This window comes from Molossus molossus, unplaced genomic scaffold, assembly GCF_014108415.1.
Source record: "Molossus molossus isolate mMolMol1 unplaced genomic scaffold, mMolMol1.p scaffold_m16_p_1, whole genome shotgun sequence".
NCBI classification, from domain to species: Eukaryota; Metazoa; Chordata; class Mammalia; order Chiroptera; family Molossidae; genus Molossus; species Molossus molossus.
In genome coordinates, this window is record NW_023425344.1 from 101,007,830 (window position 1) to 101,023,161 (window position 15,332).

A 15,332-nucleotide genomic window follows, 5' to 3' on the forward strand; every position below is an offset into this window, starting at 1 on the left:
CCTTACCCTGACCTCTGTAACAGCTCCTCTCATATCAGTTTTGTTTTTCCCTTAATAGCACCAAAAGCAGCACCAAGAGTATGTAGTTTGAGCCTTTATAAGCAGACAACAAAGAAGGCTCAGGGCTGTGATTTGGGAAGCTATACCCCTGCAGCCCACTGGTGAATAAAGTGCTCCTTCTTTTACAACTTGGCTGTGCATTTCTGGTTATCTTGCTGACATGTCACAACAATGCCAGTGAGTGTGAGATACCAGCTAATATATCAAATATGCCCAAATCAAAGGGAGCTGTTTTTTGGCAAATGTTCTTTACACATTTAGGCTAATTTTAACTCTATTCTAAAAATGAACTAACTTAGTTAGCTGTGGTTACTTGGGTCTATTCATCCCTGCAGATTAAAAAGGATAGCATAAAACTCAATGCTCTAATCTACAGGAACACTTCCACAATAATGACTTTAAAAAATATGTTTTTATTGATTTTTTTGAGAGACAGGATGTGAGAGAGAAACACTGATAGGCTGCTTTCTGCACACCACCCACCGGGGATTGAGCATGCAACCCAGGCATGTGCTCTGGCTGGGAATCAAAATGGAACCTCTCAGTCCATGGGACTACACTCAATCCACTGAGCCACACTGGCTGGGCAATAATTATTTTTAACACTTCCATCAAAGTGATTTTTAAATTCTGCCTCTGTTTCCAAAGCTAAAATCTCACTTTATTCTTCCACGCCACATTATTAGCTTGGAGCTTTGATAAGAATACCTTCTGGTGCTGATCACAGGCCTGAATGCATACAACTATGTGAAGGAAGGTCTGCCTGAGGTCCACCTTGCACCAAGGTGAGAGAATCTTCTATTTAGTCAAGAAGACAAAACAGGTATTTAAATTTTAATACTACAATGTTTGCCACTATGAGCAATAATGAAGTTTTCATTTGAAATAAACACACCCTATGATATTTTTTAGTGATGTCCATCTCAAAGTACTAAAGTACTTAACCTGTCTTGTAAGAAAGTGGACCAACATCCTGACAGTGAAATAGTTAAGGCAATATTTCCAAAATCACATAATAATGATGCTATATTGTAAAAGAGCATTTAAACTTCAAATCTAAATAAACTACATCGCTGATTCTTAGAGAATCCACATGCTCAATGATATGTTAAAAGCACATCAGTCTGACACCGCTGTACTTCACCTAGTTATGAATAACAGGAGAGAAGTGAAGGAAAGGCATGGCATTTGGACAGCTTCACCAGGAAGCTCCAGCTCTTAACTACCCAGGGAGCCACTGGTCCATTCCTTCAAGATGGGGGGACGTCAGGGTGTGGGGGGTGTGAACAGACTCATGCCCAATAAAGTTGGAGGGGAGGAGTAAACATGCTTCCTGTCAGTCACACCTGGGAACAAGTCATTGGCCAGAGTAGGCGGGGCCACTGCCAGTGCAGGAAGATCTGAGATACTTAATTTCCTCTCTGGGCTGTGCTCTTGGACTCTAGGGCTCTTGGTTGTTAGCATATTATGGTTGACTCCTGACTGGTGGGGCTGTCTGGCTCCTACCTCCTGTGTTTGTGCACATGGCCCACGCAGACCCCACACAATGGATTAATGGACTGGAACTAGCCTGAGGCTGAACCAGACCCAGCTGCAATATGGAATGGAAACTGTGGACACTGGCTTTGTTTGTAGATCTACTGAAACCCTAAGCACACTTCTTCCAAGACTGGATTAAGGAAAATGGGACTTTGGAAACCCAGGGATGTAATTACATGAAAATTAAAATTACTCATTCTCCTATGCCAGTCTCAGAAAATTATGTTTCACAGATATTTTAAGAACACTACCCCAAGCACTCAATGAGAAAAGGGATACCCCGCTTCTACCAATAACAAATCTAACAATGAATAATGTCTAACAAATCATTTTACCAATTTGCCTAGAATCTTTTTTTCTTTCCAAATAATAGTTGGAATCTTGCACAAACATAATATGGGACTTTCTGGTTTAACAGACACCTGAGCCATCCGTTTTGATAGTATTGCCAACACTAGAAATTTAATCACTAAACCAATTATCTTGTTCTTTTAAGAAAACACCTTCACTAAATTTCAAGTTTATTAAATTGCTTTTGGAGAAACTATTCTATTCAACATTTAATGTAAAAAAAAAAAACCCATGCAATTAAATTTTTTTTTTTTGCATATCTGAAAATGAGAAAAATGTTAGTTATTTTGAAAAATCAATAATTCAGTTGTGAACAAAGTGAGAGAGAAACTATCCCAGCAGCCTCAAACTTCAGGTTTCTGAAAGAATTATAGACTATTTCCTACAAAAAAAATAAAGCAAATATATTGCATCTGAATAATAATAATAATAAAAAAGAATAAAAGTTTGCAGAAGTAGCCATATTATGTATTAGTGCCTAGGGCATAATAAAGTTGGATTACAATTTTCAGTGGGAAGCCCAAGAAAACTGTGCACTTGAATCAAAGAAGCAGGCTTACACACACACACACACACACACACACACACACACATGCTCCAAACCAAGATGTGCTACTAGGCTTCTAAATACAAAAATCAAGAAGGCTGAAATAAGAGAAAAGACAACTTTGCAGTAAAAAAGCAAAATTAGCTCAAGTAACAAACAAAAGTTTCCCTACCCTACACCTAGGTTCTAGGGCAGACACGTACCTCAGGGCTGACCCATCAATCACAGCTGGCCTAGGACTTCTCAAGAACCAGAAGGGAATGCCCAGCTGGTGTGGCTCAGTGGTTGAGCATCCACCCATGTGCTAAGAGGTCCCCAGTTCAATTCCTAGTCAGGGCACATGCCCAGGTTATAAGCCCAATCCCTAGTGTGTGGTGTGCAAAAGCTGGCCAATGGATGTTCTCTCTCATAGATGTTTTTGTCTCTCTCTCCCTTTCCCTTCCTCTCTTTTCAAAAAAAAAAAAAAATCAATAAAGAAAAAAATTTTTAAAAACCCCAGAAGGGATAGGCAGAGCTGACTCTAGGATCCTTGGAGAGTCTGCAGCTGTGGACTCTCCCTTTGCAGCAGGAGGAGAAGCCTTCCCAGGAGAGCAGAACTGAGACAGGTTCTGAGACCATCACTGGACTCCTGAATCCAGGGCGACTTAGACTTTTACTCTGTGAACTCTGGTTATGCAAGTCAACACTTTTTCTTAAAAGATTTTAAGCTATTTTGAGATTGATTTCTTTTAACCATTAGCATATTTGCTGTTTAATAAATACATAATAGCCTCTCAAGTGTTATTACTATACTTTACTTGGCTAGCTTCCTATTGGGTTTTAAGTAGTTACAAAGTTCTATTCTTCTAATATTGTCAAAATTCTTCACATATATAGTGTTTTTTAAACAATTTTTAAAATCTCCTTAGGACACTCTTTAAAATAAAATGGCTAGACCAAAGGGTTAGATTGTTTCTATGGCTCAATATATAAAACTAAGTTGTTTTATAAAACAGATGAGGGCATATTAGTGTATAATGCTACCAAGCATAGCAATTTTAGCTACTACCCCAGCTTTGAATACTTTAAAAAAATCCTAGTCATGTGAATGAGGAATTACAGTGTCTCTAATTTGCATTTCTTCTATTACATAGTGGGACCAGTTAACTGTTATCTGCACTTTGGCGAATTGCTTATTATTTGCATGTACTGTATGTTCTGTACCCACTAGGGCCCTAATGTTGTCAATTTGCATTAGGATTTCATAAAATATTTTCTGTTTATAGCCATGGCCGGTGTGGCTCAGTTGGTTGGGCATCTTCCCAGGCACCCAGGGGTTGTCTGTTCTGCTCCCAATCAGGGCACATGCCCAGGTTGCAGGCACAATCCCCAGAAGGGGGGATACAGAAGGCAGCCAATGATGTGTTGCTCTCACATCAAGGTTTTTCTCTCTGAAAATTAATAAAAAATCTTTTTAAAAAATGGCTATATCACCCTGAATGCACCTGAGCTTGTCTACAACAATTTTACATATAACTTGCACCTTTTGCTCATTGCAAATACTGCATCACTATTTTATAGAATGGTTTTAAGCAGTTTTTTTTTTTTTTTTTCAAAAAAACATTCATTTCAACATGATTTCAATTAAATAGAAATGTCAGCTTTTTCTGGGCCAACTGCTGGGCACCCGTTTACTTAAGATTTCCTGAACTGCTCTATCTCCATAATATACATTGTATTTACTATCTATAGTATTAGTTTTGTGGCCCATAACACAAAGTTTAGAGTCTAACAATTACCATGTACACCAATGATTTTATCTCTCCAAGTCCACACTTTCCACCCGTCAGCACACTCCTGTGTCCCCCAGTCTCCTGCTCCTGGAGCCTGGCTTCCAGTTTCCTGGCCTCTGATAATCCTCACTCTGGCTTCCAACCACTTCTGTAGCTGCCTCACCTTGGATCTCAGTATGGCCGTGATTTAATCCTCAACCCCTTTGAATGACTCAGTGAGCTGTGACAGTCCATAGAATGAAGTAAGCCTTTCTTCCTTTATGTGTTTTTGAAAAGTACTTTGCTCAGTGTCTTAGATTTTTAAGAATATTTCTGAGTAGCAATTTACCTCAATTTAATCTCACATTATGTAACATTATTGTTTTCACCCTAAAGTTTAACTACTTTAATGCACTAAAACAAGGGGTGTGTGGAAAGGTAGTATCCCCAAAGCTGATCACACAACATTCTATAAATGCTCTTCCTATGTGCCAGGCATCTAGAACTGACATTCCTGCTCTATCCAGCCTGACTTTTCAAACCTTGGACAACTCAGCTAATGTCACTCAGAGCCTGTCTTCTCACATGTAAAACAAATATAATTCCTATATTACTGAACTCAAAACACCATGCTTCCATCCTTCTTCCATGCTCCTTTTTCTCTCTCTGCGCCTCTCCCTCTTTATAGAATTAGCATCATTTCCCTACATATAATCCTCCAGTGGTTTCCCATCACAGCAAGACTAAAATTCACATTTTTGCTGAGGCCCACTAGGCACAGTTTAATGGACCATATTCCTGCTCCTGGTGTCCCTCCAGTCTGCAGCTGCCCCGTGTTTGCTGTGAGTGGGCTGCACGCTGTGTTCCCATCTGAGGAACCTGCATGGAAGCCTCTCCCCCCACGGGTTCACAGGGCTCCCTCCCATTTCTAGAACTGCTCAATGTCACTTATGGAGAGCAGCTGTCCTTAACCACCCTGGCTTTCTTGATTGTTCATGTGCGTCTGGTCCTAGGCTCTTCTAGAACGTCAACGCCTAAGTTAGGCTGGGGCTGTGCTTGAATATCACTGTTTGTCCTGCATCTGGAATGGTGCCCAGTAAACATCTACTTCAGTGTCCCAAACCAATCAAGCTTCTCCCAGTTTTCTTATATCTTCTAAGGTTTTATCTAATGCAATCTTTTGATTTGTCAGTTAAGATCAGCACTTATATAAGATCTTAGAGTAGTAGTTACTCAGAATTAGACAAAAAAACAAAAAACAAAAAAAAATCTAAAGAAGTTTAATGTCCAGTGAAAAACCAAATGTGACTTTAATTTGAGATGAGAACAGTTAATGTTAAAATATCTTAACCACAAAATGACATCCTAATTAAGTTATAAGGTGTACCATCTGAATTCTACAGATAAGTACATTGCAGCTGTTATTATCCGTGTCCCAGAATAAAGCACTGTAATGGGCTGTGTACAGTGTCATCTGGAAGGTGGCCCATTGTAACGAGTGGGCCCCTGATTGATGCTCCGGCCACTGGAAGGCACAGCACAGCTCTTAAAAGGCTGAGGGGAGCTCCTCCCAGCTGCAGGGACACACACCCTGCAGGGCTCTCAGGGTCAGCACAGTCCCGGGAGCTTCTGTCACCACTTCTCTTTACAACACAGGGTTATGCAGAGCACACGGGGACCGCACTTGTAAACAAAACAACATGTCAAGTTTATATGCATAGGAAAGGTTCAGAAGAAATAAACACCAAAATATTAATAAAAGTTGTGGCTATTCTCAGCATAAGGGAATGACTTCTATATTTTGTAAATCTTTTACATTAAATGCTTATTAATATTGTCACACACAAAAAAGAAGGTCAAATTACTACTGGAAAGAGTCAAGTTCTGTTGCACAGAGGTTTTTCCACATAATATTGGCAATTCCTTCCCTACTCACTCCTCAGGGCCAGGGGAGGAAGGAGTCACTTGAGAGAAGACCTTTAGGAAGAAAATTAGCAAAGCTCCTAAGGTCAGAACATAAAGGCTGTGCAGACAGTTAATGAGCAATAATGAAATTGGATAAAGGACCTTCATATGTCACTGGCACCACCCTCGATTATACTAGATATACTGTCAGATAAAGGCAAGGCAGAAAACTTCTTTTATTTCTGTCTGAAATCTATAGTACACTTTTAAGAATATCTCTTTGAAATGGCTTAAAGAAATCATGTTCTGTTTCAGAAGAATAAGGCAGAGCATCATTCATGAATGATTTTGTGTAGTAGTCAAATAACTCAATTATTCATTGTAGAAAAGCTGGACCATTTTACATCTAAGTAGGTATTTCTTAGTTTCCCTGGACTGAGATAAAATTGACTGAAATAAAGATATCAAAAGCAAACTTTCAATGTCCTTGTACTTTATATCTGGCATTTTGACCTTGTTTTTATGGAAACTTAAGGATAGCTAAATGTTGAAATAGAGGTTTCTCATATCACTTTATTGAATGTCCCTCAAAAATTAAAAACAAATTGAGATAAAATTTTAACTATTGTATAAAAAATAAAGAGGTAAAGTCTACACTTATGAACTTTATTTTTTAACCTTTCTGACTGAAAATGTTCAGTAGTCAAATATGCTTAATCCTTGTTACTTCATCGGCCCTCGTACCAGCTTCTCCTAAAGTCCCTCTGTGTCCAGAGCACTCTGGCATCAATGTCAGGTCACCAGAACACACTTTAAAATGTATCAACTCATTAACCTGGTAAATTCATGCTATTTTATGACTTCTGCTTTTATTCTTATCCACTGTAATGAATTTAGAGACATAGGATAGAGTGGTAATGGTGGCATCTGACTTGTATACAATAATTTCAAAAGGAAATAATCAACACTGGAGTAAGTGTAAATAGGCTCACGTCATGGAGAAATTATCAAATACAAGTTGTGTTCTAAAGAGCTTTCAGTCCCACAGAGATGGAATCTGGCACATCTGTCAGCTCCACGTCAGCCCTTCTGCTCAGTAGCCGTGTTCCAGTCAGGTCACACCTCTCAGTCTCTGTTTCCTCAGCAGCAGAGAGAGAATACACAGGGGCCTTGTTTGCAGGTAGAAGCCCAGAGGAGATGTACATGGGAGTGAGCTGTAATCTTAAAGAATTATGTAGAGGCCCAACACTACCCATTACTAACTGGTTTATGAAATCACTAAGACAGAGGCTTACCTTACAACACCACGCAGAGCAGAAGTTTTTACCGCTACTCACTTGATTTGTGTTTAAAGGTACAATTATAGCCCTGGCCAGTTTGGCTCAGAGGTTAGAGCGTCGGCCTGTGGTCCAGAGACCCAGGTTCGGTTCTCACTAAGAACACGTACCTCGGTTGCAGTTTGTCCCCGGCCCTGGTTGGGTCGTGTGAATAGCAACTACTCGATGTGTCCTTTTCACATCGATGTTTCTCTCTCTATCTCTTCCTCGCTCTCCCTCCCACTCTATCTGAACAAAAAATGAAAAAAATGTCCTCAGGTGAGGATAAAAAATAATAATAATAATAAAATAAAGATACAATTACAATTAATTCACATAATTTGTTCATTTTTCCCCACAATATTTGAATATTCTAAAAAGGGAAAACTTCTCAGTTACAAAGCCATGTCCACCATCTCAGTGAATCCACAGATTTAATTATTCCAACTTTTAAAGAAATTAAAAGCTTTCCCTGGCCCATCTTGCTCAGTGGTTAGAGCGTCAGCCCACTATTCAGGGAGTCCTGGGTTCCATTTTTGCTAAGGGCACGTACCTCGGTTGCAGTTTGTCCCCGATCCCGGTTGGAGTTGTGTTGGTGGCAAAGACCAGTTGATGTGTCTCTCTCACATCAATGTTTCTCTCTCTCTCTTCCTCCTTCTCTCCCTCCCATTCTATTTAAAGATAAATGTATAAGTATCCTCAGGTGAGAATTAAAAAAAAAAGAAGAAATTAAAAGCTCAACTAAAGTTTAAATAAAATAAGAGCTATAATACATTTCATCTATAAAATAATGAAATAATCTCTGATACTTAAATGAAATAAATGAACCAATGGGGTTTTAACATCTCTGTGAAAGTATGTTTTCTACTTTAAAACACAGTCTTCATTAGCTACCTTGTGACCCAGAATTATTTTCAACCAAATGTTTTCTCTCTTCTCCCTTCTCCTCCTCTTCTCCACTCCCCTCCCCTTCAGCCATCTGGTCTTCAGAACTTTTACCTCAACATTCTCCCAGTTAAACAGGAATCCCTGGCAGGAGGGGAGAGGATGGAGAGGGAGCCATGGAGACAAACATTCTCATGAACAATCTGGCACCTTAACTCCCAAGGCTTTATGTTACAAATTAAAGTCTACATTTGTGTGCTCTTCCCTTTGGCCACTTTTGACCAACAGCCTTGTCACACACACACACACACACACAGACTTTAAAACAGAAAATATGCAAGTAAAGTCTGTAAGTCACTGAAGGAAGACTGAGACATACTGTGTCAGAGTGGATACATGAAAGTGGTCAGAACTCTCTGGGTTTCTCCTTTGTGTAAAAAACTACCAACCAAAAAAAAACTATTTTCTGTAGCTCTGGCAGTAACATTTCACATCATTCACTAATTTTAGGTTCCCTCTCCCACCATGTCCTTCTGTGTTGAAATTATAGTTGGGAGAATTAAAGCAGCTTCTATCCAGGCAACTGAAAACAACCTACTTAAGAACATCATATAGCCTGGCTGGTGTGGCTCAGTGGTTAAGTATCAACTCATGCACCAAGAGGTCACTAGTTCAATTGCTGGTCATGGCACATGCCTGGGTTGTGGGTTTGATCCCCAGTGGGGGGCATGCGAGAGGCAGCCAATTGATGTGTCTATTTCTTTCTCTCTCTCCCTTCCTCTCTCTCTAAAATCAATAAAGAAAAAAATTTTTTTAAAGAAAACCATATAGATTCTATATAGTTATCTATTTTGAATTTAAATAAGAAACTTTAAAATCTTTGTAGCTGAACTGTCCTGAGTACCTACTATCTTAACAGGTGGGAGCAAGGGTATAACCAGGCCCTACCTGGTTCCTTCACTTAAGTACATATGGATAGGTAAGGATAGGAAGATGGGATGGACAGTCTGAACTTGGGGTATTAAATTTTCACTGAGAAAAAAGAGAAAATATACCCCAATGTCTTCATCGAGTCCCATAAGACATTAAGCAGAGCCATAAACAGGAATGTCTCAGGCTGGAATATAAAATGGGAACAGAAGAAAGAACTGGGCATTTGGGTAGTGAACAGGGAAAGAAACTGGCCAGACATGATGGGAAAAAGAATAAGGTGTGGGGACCCCAGGAAGAGCCAGCTCTTGGAAAGTCATCTCCAGGCAAGAGGGAGCCTGAGGTGGTAGCTCCCTTCTAGGGGATCCTGGGGGCAGCGGAGGCCAGAGGTCCACCTGAGAGCAGAGAACACCTGCCACCTCCTTACCTGCTGGCATTTTCAGGTCACTCATGCGCAGCACAGGTTGTCCCTCCTCGAAGTCTAGGTCATCTAACTTTGCAACTTTCTGGACAGCTGTGGCTGGTGGTACTGCCACTGATTTCCTGGTGCCTGGGTCATAGACATCTGACTTACTGACCCCCTGACTCACCAGCCCAGAGTGCATGCCTGGCTTGGGGCTGTCATTGGGCGTCTGGCAACATGATTGGATGTTTCCCATGAGGTGACTCCACTCCTTACTGTTGTCACTGTCTTCACTCAGCAGTCAGCCCCTAACCCCAAACAATGGCAAAGCACCATGCAGCCATTGCCCAGGGGACACTGGGCTGCCAGGCCCTGGGCAGGGCTCAGGGCCTGGCCACGCCCCTACTGCTGCCCTGAGCTGCTGTCCAGCTGCTACCTCCTCCCAAGTTGACAAGTCTGTGAGGACAGTGAGAAGCCTGACTTATCAAAAAGGTAATCAGACAAGCACTGAGAACAACCACTGCAAGAAGAGAGCACAGCCAAAGCCCCTCCTCCCTCCACAGCTGCCTCTCAACTGAAAACAGTTCTCCTGGCTGACACCAGCCAATCAGAACACATTCTGTGGTCACCTGGTTACAAGGGACCATTATGCTCAGAGTTCCATTCATGAGCCCAACTTACAGAGAAGGCATATGGTTCAGAAACCCCTCCCCCCACCCTGGCAGCCACACCACTGCTGTCCTTTCCAAGCGCACACACACACACACACACACACACACACACACACGGCCCAGTCCTGGGTTCCATACACAATTTCCTAAACACTGTCACGTGTTGTTGGGAGGGCAAAAAAGCTACAGATGCCATTGACTATGGTAACTGGGTGAGGAAGTGAACAGGATGTGAGAAAGTGAGGAAAGCAACTGAGGGCTTCTCCTCCCAAACATTTGGCTGAGAAGAGAGATGTGGTAGCAGTGAGGAAGAAATACACTGCTAGGAGTTTTTATTTTAAGATGAAAAAATGTGAGTATATTTATATGTCAAAGGGTAGGAGCCAATGGAGGGGGGAAAAATGAAGTTAGAGGAGAAGGGGAATGAACGGAGCAGGGCTCACAGAGGCCGAAGTGGACGCACTCCAGAGCAGGGACAGGTTAGCCTGGACCATAGAAGAGCAAGGAGGGAGAAGGACTGTGTGGTCATAGAGACATTTCTGGTAAAGGAGAGATTTAGGAAGAGCTCATCTGATGACCTTTGTTATTCTTTCCTTTATGTATTTTTAAAATTGAATTTAGAGAGAGAGGAAGGGAAAGATAGAAATATCTTTCAGAGAGAAACATCAACATCAACTGGCTGCCTCTTGCACACCCCCTTAGGTGATCGAGACCTCAACCTCATGCCCGAGCCCTGACCAGGAATTGAACTGATGGTTTCTTGGTGCATGGTTCAACACTCAACCACTCAGCCACACCAGCCAGGCAATTTTTTATTTTAATAGGCTTTTATTTGGAAAGCTACTCAAGGAAAGAGAGAATAATATATAGAGAAGTACACACTTTAGAAAAGTTCAAAATACCTAACAAAAACCAAATAACTTTCCTCAAAGGTGGGTATACTGAAAAGAATTTTGAGAATAATCCAAGAAGCTCTACAATAAACAGGTATGTCACCAAAGTAGAAAAGGAGGCTAATTATTTCTCACAAGAAGTTAGAAGATATAGCAACAACTTCTGGAGAGGAATAAGAAAAAAAATTATGAAGAAAATGACAAGCAGTAGAGAAAGGTGTGAACATTTATAAAACTTTTAATTATATAAGGAGCCCCCCAAATAAATAAAGGACCAGAGGGAGTGTTCCCCTTTATTTAAAGGATAGCAGGAGAGAGAGGTCACCTCAAAAATTAAAGAAGCAGGGATGATTAATAGTTAATTTAATAGATTAAAAGATATAAGTAAGGGTTGGTGACAAGAATGAGCAATATATTGAAATGTGGGAGACCAGAGTGGAATGGGAAAGGATTTGATGAAGTTCCGTTTCAGTAAACAGCATCTTGTTGAATCCTTATGTACAAGTGACTGCATTCCATGGTAATAAATTATTGTCTGAAGTCCTAGGAATGCCACTAGATACATTTGATAGACCTGAGACAACACCTAAGATTATGTTACAAAACACTGCCTGCATTTAACAACAGATAACACACACAAACAAAAATGCATAACCCTTTTTATTATTTTCTTGTTAATCCTCACCAGGGGATATTTTCCCATTGAATTTTAAGGAGAGGAGGAGGGGGCTTGGGAGGAGGAGGAAAGAGAGACAAAAACACTGATGTCAGAAAGACACATCAATTGGCTGCTTCCATAACCACCACCAGGGCCAGGGATCAAACCTGCAACCCAAGTACGTGCCCTTGACCAGGAATCAAACCTGAAATCCTCTGGTCCTCAGGCCGACACTCTAACCACTGAGCTAAATCAGCACCAAGGAAGAAAATGGCAGTCATATAAGTACTGTGTGCTTACCAATTGCGACACTGGAGCTCCCAAAGGGAGCAAATGGAAGACATCTGTGATACAGTCAACGATAAAGAAAAATGTATGACCCTGATTATTAAATAATTTAAAACTTGCTAAGCAAAATAAATAACACAAAGAATTATTAAGAAAAAAAATTATAAAATATTTTGTTTGAAGAGAACCCCAGAAAACAGTAAGAAAACCCCTCTCCTTCTAAAAGAGTAGCAAGTCTAGGAGTGAAAAGGGCAGCTATTGGGAGAAATACGATTTGAAGTATGGAAGAGTTTGATTTTATGATAAAAACGGACACCTTGCCTTTGCAACTGATGGGTGAATATCCCCTGGGAAGACTTTAAGGTCAGTGTTTTACATGGTCTGGTGTAAACTCATTCATTCATTTGTTTGTTCATTTGTTCATTCATTCATTCAATATTCATTCAACTCCCAAGCCTTTACCACATGCCACACATGTTTTTAGGTGCTGGGGATGTTGCTTTGACCAAGATAAACAAAGTGCCTATTCTCATGAAATTTATTTCTAGTAGAAGGGTCAACACACAATGTTGCCCTTCACACCTGAAACTCAAGCCTACACTCAGAATGGCTATTGATCTCTAGCTGTTTTATCTTTTTTCTAAACAGAAGGGTGAAATAAGATAAGGGAGACTTTTTCAGTGCTTACATATTACTGGCTTAAAGCTTAGTCATATGGCCACACATAGCTGCAAGAGACACTCAAAAAATGTCATCATGTAGCTGAGTAACTAACACAGAAGGGAGAACTGGATATTGAAAAGTAACTAGCACTCTATGCCACAATCTATAAGAAAAGTTTCAACGTCAGGAATAATCATGATAAAATTTCATATATTCCTTGGCAAGCATATATGAAAAATTTATACAAGCGGGTCTGTAATAATCTTTTCTTAAACAAACAGGACAGAAACAGTGGAGCGAGGCTTAACCTCTAGGATGAAACCAGATTAGAAGCAAGAAAGACTTGCTGGCGGTCAGTGATCGGGATCACAGAGCACATGCGTATTGTGACTAACAGGTTCCAGCTTGAGTATTATGACCAGTGGTTCTTCCAGAACAGGAGTTTGTGTGTAAGTAACATGTACATTTTCCCTGGGCTGAGTTTATTATTATCATCATATTCTCTAAGATGCACATAAGCAAAATTGCTAAGAATTACTATACTTGATTTAATGTAGAACAATTCTCATTCCCAATTTCAGAAAATTACAAGCTAGAATTATTGTAGAAAGATGGGCATTCCATGGTGCCGATATTCACATTTATGTAAACTGTCCGGTGCCTCTTCCACCAGTCTCTTTCCACACCTTCTGAACATTTCTCCCATCTTCTCTCTTCTCACATCATGTAGGTTTCTTTCTGCCAAGTGAATCAGTTGAGATAAAAAGGCTAAATGATTTGATATGATGCTCTGAGAATAATTATAAGGTGTTAGTTTGCCATACCATCAGGGAAGTTAATACTTACTGGACAGGTCAGTTTGGTCCCCAAAGGTCCACTGTGATTACAGTCCCAAACCTGGGGCATTTTATGAGACAAGTTCTAAGAAGGGCCTGCAGTGTTGAGAATAGTGGGTTTTTTTCCTTTCCTTTCTTTTCTTTTTAGGAATTCAGTAAGCTTATTAATTAAGCTCAGTAGGAAAAATGCCCTTTCTCTCTGGTGAGTTCAGTGAGCTGTATGTGCATCACATATTTAATGGGATCAAGCTAGCTGGCTTTCATATATCCTTTCAAAAAGAAATAATCTGCCTCAGGTCAACATGGACTGCAAAGTTGACTATTTGTCATGGTTTGGCTGTATTTCCTAAGCCTACAACAGAAACTGGAGTTTCAACAACCAGAAGACAGAGCAAAGGTATACACAGATATATGTGTGCATATAGATAGTGCACATCTTTCAGAAACAATTATGTGCAAGTCAGTCAGTGAACAAATAATTTTATACCAGTCTGTTATGAGAGCTACATGCCCACCTTAACTGCTGTTAAGTATAGAATGTTAAACTGGAATTTCAGGCAAAGAAAAACTATTAAGTCAGATGAAAATATGAATAACTTCTATAACAAAATCAACAAAAACTTAAAACAATAATAAATTTTATTTGAAAAAAAAATGCTCTCTGCCCTGGCCAGTGTGGCTCAGTGGCTGGAACATCTGCCCACACACCAAAGGGTCACAGGTTCAATTACCTGACAAGGGCACATACTTGGGTTGCTCTCCACTCAAAAAAGTTTTTGTGATATATAAGTTGTCAGAAGGTTCTTTTAACAGCTTTCCTGAGGTATAATTCACATAACATCAAATGTCAAGTGGATAATCCAATGAGCTCTCTCTGTCTCTTGAGCATGCCTGGGCCCTTCCCTCTGTCCTTCCCCCAGGCTCATTCTCCCTGCTTTCTTTTTCCTAAGCTCCAAGTGTCCTTCTTTTGCCTTGTAACTCATTTCCTGAACCTATTTCTTCTACAGCTCACTTCTTCTACCTCTGTGACTTCATAAACTTTGACTTATAGTTTGAGTCTAGACTCTGTATGCTTTCTTAGCCAGAACTCAAATACTGAGGTCTGGTCTGACTCCAGCGGTCTAAAACCTTCACCACCACCAAAAGAAAGAGATGATTTAGCTACTTCCTTTGGTGTGACAGCAGATAAAATTTGTCAATATAACTAGGAATTAGTGACTGGGGTATGATTTTTTCATTTTTTCCATTTGCTTTATTCCTATGATAATATATCATGAACAGTTCTCTAGGTCAATACTGCTGGATCTAGTTCATTTTTTTAAAATAGATTTTATTTTTCCAGAGAAGTTTTAAGTTCACAGCAATACTGAGCAGAAGTTATAGAAATGTCCCATTGGGGCCCTGGCCGGTTTGGCTCATCGGTTAGAGCATTGGAGGCCCAGTTTTGGTTCCCGCATAAAGCACATACCTTGGTTGCAGTTTGTCCCCAGCCCCAGTTGGGGTTATGTGGGTGGCAATCCACTCGATGTGTCTCTCTCATATCGATGATTCTCTCTTCTTCTCTTTCTCCCTCTCTCCCTCCTGCTCTATCTAAAGATAAATGAAAAAATGTCCTCCGGTGAGGATAAAAAATAAA

General features: G+C 40.3%; 1 protein-coding gene across 1 annotated transcript in view; it reads right to left on the reverse strand.

Annotated features, from left to right (window-relative positions):
* The window catches only part of LOC118634031 (cyclin-Y-like protein 1), a 64,466-nt gene extending 54,577 nt beyond the window's left edge, over positions 1–9,889 (reverse strand). The window contains exon 1 of the mRNA XM_036268372.1: positions 9,712–9,889. Within this exon, the coding sequence (XP_036124265.1) occupies positions 9,712–9,889 (178 nt within the window). The remainder of the gene's footprint in view (positions 1–9,711) is intronic.
* Positions 9,890–15,332: the final 5,443 nt, after the last annotated feature.